General features: G+C 35.7%; 1 protein-coding gene across 1 annotated transcript; it reads left to right on the forward strand.

Annotated features, from left to right (window-relative positions):
- The first annotated feature begins 5,117 nt into the window (after positions 1 to 5,117).
- Positions 5,118 to 6,014, forward strand: LOC113305352 (F-box/kelch-repeat protein At1g57790-like). Its single transcript, XM_026554406.1, has one exon. The coding sequence runs from the start codon at positions 5,118 to 5,120 to the stop codon at positions 6,012 to 6,014; it is 897 nt and encodes a 298-aa protein (XP_026410191.1).
- The last annotated feature ends 1,519 nt before the right edge of the window (positions 6,015 to 7,533 follow it).

Below are 7,533 nucleotides of genomic sequence, written 5' to 3' on the forward strand. Positions count from 1 at the left end.
CTTCCATACAGAAACTCCTTCAAGAATGAACTTTTCCAACCTCCCACCCACGAAGTCCACAAAATGACATTTCAAAACAATCTTAGCTTCGGCTTTAGGCCTTAGCCAACTACAGTAACAAGTACTACGAATGCACCAAAGGGGCTGGGAGATCATATATTTAGATTGCTATTTGAAAAACATAAATAAAATATATTAATATAAAGCCAAAGATTGCTTCATACAGAATAACAAAAGCAATTTCAAAACTAATGTAGGAAGCAAGTTGTGCAACTGTTAACAAAACCTAATCATGTCACCTGCTGTTAACAAAACCTAATCGTGTCAAAGATTGCTTCGTTCCATAGTTTTTTCACACTTTAAATAGGTTGGATTCCACCATAAGACTTGCTTTAAGGAAATAAACTCCATAAATGAATAAAAATTTCTGGTCCCAATTTGGCTTAATCTTTATAAAATTTACCTCTATATAAGAAAATTTTTATATGGTCTCAATAACATTCTGAAAAACAGGTATTAATGTACATATATCCAATCCAGCATGTCACTTCTCTAACTTAAAGTCCATCATCATATAGACGTACCCAAAAAAAAGTTCAATTGAGCAATCTCTTCTAATAATTCAGACGTACTTTAATAAGTTCAACCTCAAATACAAGCCATGCATCTGCTGGTACATCACTCCATGCTTTAGGCCCACAGTAACTGAAATCGAAGAATATATTATTCAAGGAACAAAATACAGAGAAATTTTATCAGAGGCAGAAACAGAAAAATGAGATTATATTTTGATATATTATCTTCCATTACGGTTGTGTTAATGCATACCCCATGGATGGTGGAACTGTGAGTCTTCTTTTGTCACCGACATGCATACCTTCAAAGTTAGAACCACGGAACTCGTGTAAAGAAAAATAAGTTTACAACCTTGAAAACAAAACGTAAACAGGTTAACAATGAAAAGGCTCTTTTTTTTTCTCTGATATAAATAGCTCAATTGCATAAAACTTTTTACTATTAATCCCGTCATCCAACCCTTTAATGAGTTGTCCTATGCCTGCAAGACGTAATGTAGAATAAATTAAACAAGAATCGTCTATGGATGTGTAAATAATAATGCATGAAATGTGTGTAATAGCTGATTTTTTATTACCTAATCTGAAACTTTCTTTCCATGGCTTGGTATAATTTGATTCAAAGACATAGCCGCTGCTCTTTATTTGACCGAAGTAATTGGTTTCCACCTGAAACAAGGTTTGAGTTACTTGAATGAGTTCACAAATTCCATTTTGAGCATTATCATACTCCAAATACACACATTGTGTGTGTGTGAGAGAGAGAGTGAGATGTACATAACATCCATGGCAAGCTATTTGAGGCTTCCCGCTCGTTCGTATGTCTTCAATAACCAAACCACTGGCCATTGTTCTTACACGACGTCCATTCACTTGCATGTCCTTGTATTCGGGGTCCCTACCCATCTCCAATACATTAAACTCACTGCAAATCGAACTTTCCAGTCAAACTTAATTGAAAATTCTACAAACAACATAAAATTTTAAGCTTCGGGAATTCAGATGTTTCCAGTCAAACATAAGCAGTGACAACTAGTAGCATCAGTCAATTCAAATAAATCAGATGATACAAAGGACAAATGCATTGGGCCCAAAGCATTCGATTTGGGTACAAATTCTTCAATAACACCTACAAATTCACTGCCACCAAATCAAATCTTTTGTTCAATTAATTTCCAAGATTCAGTTAGTCTAATAATAAATGACTCCCACTGCACATATTAAGATTTTCTATAATACGCAAAATGAGTTAACTGCTGGGTATTTGCACACTTTCACGTATCAAAAGTTAAATGGATAGTACTTGAGGACTTACGTTTTCACATGAGCAGCTTGAGAAGTAGAACGAGCTCCATAGTTTCCTACCGCCCCTGTTACAGTAAGAAAGAAGCATGAGAATTTGTTACGAGAAACGAATCACATTATTCAAATTAAATTATGGTTCGGCTTTTATAAAATGGAGACAGATCAAGTTATAAACAAAAACAACATAAGAATAAAATTGATCAAATGCAAAGATATAAAATGGAGAAAGTCACAGTCACCGTTTCCAGATTGAACATTATGGCCAAGATAGAAACCAGTCAGGTCCACACTTATGCTGCCAATAACTTCGAAAACAACATCACTTTCCTTCTCCTCCAATTCAATATCCAACATACATGATCCATTATCAAGGTATAATAAGCATAATGAAACAGGACTCCTGTTCCCTACTTTACACTGAACAGTAACATAACCACACCCTGAAGAAGGGAGGAGGATGTCCAAAGTCGCCTGGAAAATTAATTTATGGCACAAGATACAGTCAATAAGGGATACCCAGTACGGGAACATGGTATAGAAAAATCAAAAAACTTTAAGTTTATAGGCATTCTTCCAAAAATCAACTAGACAAATAAGAAAGTAAAACTTGACTTCATGAGGTTTTTAAGATACCAACCTGAGAAATACGAAGCCTTCCAAGCGAGCTATTGTAGCTATGGGTGTAAGGTTTCCCTGGTTCTAGTTTCACTCCTGAGAATTTCAAACATCCAGAAAGAAAAAACACTTGGTAAGAAATAAAAATTCCATGGAACAAACTTATCGACAGAAAATGATATGATATTCAGTAGATACAGTTCTAAGATTGAGAAATAAAACTAACCCCAAAATGCCATTTCTTTCTTCTGCAACAGATATCTCCAGTAGTTCGAAAAATAGAAAGAAGGAAAAGTTTGAGGAATAGGTTTCCGAAGTCTTAGTCTCTGTTTAAATACAAAGGTTAAAGCTGCATAGCCTGCATTTATCTTAAACACCCTTTCATATTTCCCCATAAGAGTAACATTTAACACAACTTCCGAAATTCCCATTTAGTAAAACTTATTTTCCCGTTCAAATTCTTTTCCTTGAAAAATGAAACACCATTTAATGATATCCAACCCCATCATACTTAGAATTCCTAGAGTTTGAGACCTTCTAACTGTGATCCACTCCAGGTTATAATGGCACTAATTGAGTTCCCCAAATCAACAAACAAGAGATACTAATGGACAAACTCCCAATTTCAGAGTTCAGGCAACATGCATAGAGTGGAAGAAATTGACAAAGAAGCCAATGTCTATCTAAAAATAGTGACGAGTACTAGTGACGAATTCCTTGATACATACAGTACAGTTTAAGTTGGGCATTGTCCCTGCGCCAACTACAGTTTGTCAAATTTCGACTGAACGGCACACTCCAGCAATTTTGACAGTCAAACTAATTTTATAGATGTCTCCCGACGCCCGTCTCTCCTCCAAAGTTTGGATGAACAACCTCAAGCTAAAACTAGCTAATTTCTCAAGCAATCCCATCTCGTTCAATTATCTTTGTACCTTAGAAATCCATTTTCATAGATTCTAGTATTATTTTTAACATGCATACTATTATTCCCCATTTTGAATTCAGTAGCTAGGTACTGGTCTTACCAAAGATACAATGGATGCATCTAACCTCCAGATTCATTAATGAGATTGTGAATAAACCATTTGACCTTGGTCTATAACTTTTCATTAAATTCCTATCATATTCTTGAGCCTCCGAGCACATCAACAAGACCTTGACCGCCTAAGACAAATGTTTTTTTCCTTTTTTTTTCTTTCATTTTTTCTTTTTTTTCATGACCACGGCAGGGTCCGCAGAAATTATTATAAATATCACGGAGTTCCCGAACTCCTACATTCAAAGGCTGGCTTGGAATGTGGATTGATCGTGTGCAGATGTCCTGGTGTGTCACTTTCTCAATGTGTACAAATATTCTCATTTTGAAATATTTTCATCATGCAATCTTTGTTATGCTAACAGAGTCGTTCATTATCACCTTCACGTCAAACAATATATGCATTCACATAAAAATAAAAAATTCATCATGTGTCACTCTCAATGTCAAAAAATATTCATTTTTATATTTTCGTCTATGTCATACTCTTTGTTATGCTAACCGAGTCACTCATTACCATCTTGCATGCACATAGATAAATAGAACATGTATATTAACATCCAAGTCACCAAGAGAAAATGATAATCTTCCCCAACGTCAGAAAGGTAAAATTCACATCGTACACAGTTGAAGTGAGTTCAAGAAACTTCTACTTCTTTCCAATGCAAAAGATAACATAGGCTTTGCGAGTCCAAGAAAATAACCCTAACATAATTTGAAGGAAATAACACCTTCATTTTTGTAATACTTGACAAACTAAATGCCCCACTCAAACTCCCACTTAAAGTACTCACCTCCAATTATCAGTAATGTATCTACCCACCAGTGCTTCAATGCCGCAAATTTTAATAAAACTACTATTCTAAAATCAAGTCTTAGAAACAACTACCAAATGACCAAATGTTTTAAGATATTCTGCAGCAGAAGTATCAAAGATGGTCAACAAATTCCACTGTGAGGCATGGACATCCAGGAAATGGGTATATGAAGCACGATCATAGTGAATGCACTAATCAATTAAGCTCAAGCTGAATGGGTAACGTTCTCTAGCTTAACCTCGAATTCTAGCCATGCATCATGAGGTACACCCTGGCGGAATTTATATCTGAAAAAAACAAAAACAAAAACAATCACAAATCTATTTTTACATAGCTACCAAAAACTACAGCGCTCCAAAATAAAAAGAAGAGACAACTGTATATTTGTGCTTCAAGTGCAAGAATAGAAAAATTATGTGCGTACTCGTAAGGAAAAACAGCATAAAAGTTGATAGTCTTGAAAAACACATACCCCATAGATGGTGGAACTGTGATTTTTCTTCTCTCGCCGATGTGCATACCTGTGTTTTAAGATCCATCAAGTGCATAGGTACAACAAGTTAACAACAGTAGTACGTGATATTTCTCGATTACATGTTATTTAGAAATGAAATCAGTTAAGATTAATAATAAATTATGAGTTTAACTGAATCCACAGTTTTTCATGTATGCAAATACCATTGATCCCGAACTACATATTTATCCCCATGGCTGATTTCGCTCTTTGAAGATGGTGAACAGGCCATCTGCAATGCCATAGACCCGATGCATAATAATAACTATATCATAAAAGTTTCTGATGAATTTCCCTTAGGTGCTACAATACGATATTCGAAAGACGGATGGCTTTTAATATCTACCGGTAAGAAAACTGTATTCTCCTACAACCCATTCACAAAAGCAAAGATCCGTCTTCCAGATTTACCTGATGATTATGTACTCCGTGGAATGTCATTCTCGACCACACCAACTTCTCGCAATTGTGTAGTAATTGCCGTCTCTAATTGGTGCCCATGGGCATCAGATATAGGGTGCGGTAATGCTAAGATTTCCTTCTTGGTCTGTGATCTGCAAAAGAGTTCAAGTGGTTGGAATGCTCATTTATTCACGTATGAATATAATATATACGACGACTTTATGCCATGTATTAATAATCCGGTTTTCTATAATGGCGCTTTCTACTGCTTAGATTATAATGGACTTTTAGGAGTTCTGGATATGCGGGGTGATTTTTGTTGGAAAATTCTTTCGAAATCCTTGAGACAATTCAATTCTATCTATCCAAGTTTTTTGGTGGAGTGTGATAAAAAGCTTTTACTTGTGAATTTAGGACAGAATGGAAAGTCTACAGAGATATATAGTTTAGATGAATCTGAGATGGCCTGGGTTAAACTTGCAAGTTTGGGAAAGCATGCAATTTTCATCAGTTATACATCCAGTTTTTCAGTAGTCGCTCCGCGTAGTTACATGGAAAACAACGTCTACTTCCCGAGACTATACGGAGAAAGGGTTTTATACTATTCTCTTGATACATACAGGTATCATTGCGTTGGGAGTAATCAGTATTCTTCGCAAGATTTTCATAATACAAAGGAAATATCAAACTGCACTTGGATTGAACCTAACTGGTCTCAGGCAAGTCTATGTCAAGAGCCTGAATGATGATCAACTTACTACTTAAAAGCCACTACTAGTCGCTTCTTGCAAACTTTGCTCTAGTTCTTGTCCTTTTCTTTTTTTCATTTTTGAAAAGTGTCTTCTTTATTTATTGATCACCATTTATTTATTTTATTTTTGAAAGATGTCCATGTACATAAATCATTATGAGAAGCACGTAGATTACTGCTTTTTTCATTGATTGACCAAGGGCCACAACATGTGTAAAAAAATAAAATAAAAATCATCAATTGAAATCAATGGAAAATTTACAGTCCTTCTTAAGAAAATGGTAAAATACTCAGAGGGTGGGATATTTTTTTTTTTTTGTTTTGTATACGGTACCTGAAAATAACAAAACTAAACTCTGATCCTTTTCGGAGAAGCCACACCCTGAATGTCAGCGACAATATTATTAACTATTTCAACCGGTGGGGATTATCAAACCGCACTCCTTCAAGCCTTCTATCAGCAGCTTCCTTCGATAATGTATCAGCAACAAAATTAGGTTCTATGTACTGATGGACAAACATCAAGTCTTCAAACTTCCCCTTCATATCAGCAATGTCGAACAACCCCTCTGAGATACCAAAGGGGAGCAACTTCGCCTCTGCATAGTTGAATGGTGTAAGAGGAGTCACATTCAACCCCAATCTTTCTGATCCCCAATAGCATAGCAAGTAATAGGCCATCTCTAGTAGCCCAGTCTTCAGTCAGATAGATACGTTTAGCAAATCCTGCCACAAAAGAACCACCATCATCTCTAACCACCCCACCAATTCCTGCAAAAAGAGAACTAGAAGAAGCTCCATCTGTATTCAATTTATAATACCCATTCTTAGGGTACTGCCACTTGACTAAAATTTATCGCATATAGTTAGAACTCTCCTCCTTACAACGACAGTTAAATAGAACTCTCTAGCTTTTCCGATGGCTGGGGAAAGAGTCTTTAGAGCAACAAACCTCTCTTCTTCATGAATCAACCTGTTTTCACTATTCCATATGCACCACAACACATGGGGAACAATATAACACCACATAATATCACCAACAGAACCATTCAAAGGAAGTAACTGTTTTAAGTAAGTAGGCGACATCATATCCAAATCAATCCTCAGACCTGTCATATCATATAACTTTTTCCAAATAAGAGAAACTGCCGAACAATTGAAAAACAAGTGATAAACAGTTTCAAAGTCTCTATGACAAAAGGAGCAACCAGAGGATGAACTAATACCCTTTTTATAAAAAGATTAATTGAGATTGAGTTTATTGTGGCATAGCTTCCACAAAAAGAATTTAATTTTCTGTGGCCACTTAATGCTCCACAGAAATTTCCAGTCCGTATTGGTATTAACCATACCAATTTTCCTGGAAATTAAGAAGTTGTAAGCCTCTTTGACACTCACCTTACCATTCTTACCATGTATCCGCACTCTATTATTAATCCTATCAGCACTAATAGGAATCGGTATAGAGTTTATTTTTCTCTTAACCTCATCAGATATAAAACTATCAACAGCAG

The sequence above is a fragment of the Papaver somniferum genome, chromosome 8 (assembly GCF_003573695.1).
Source record: "Papaver somniferum cultivar HN1 chromosome 8, ASM357369v1, whole genome shotgun sequence".
NCBI classification, from domain to species: domain Eukaryota; kingdom Viridiplantae; phylum Streptophyta; class Magnoliopsida; order Ranunculales; family Papaveraceae; genus Papaver; species Papaver somniferum.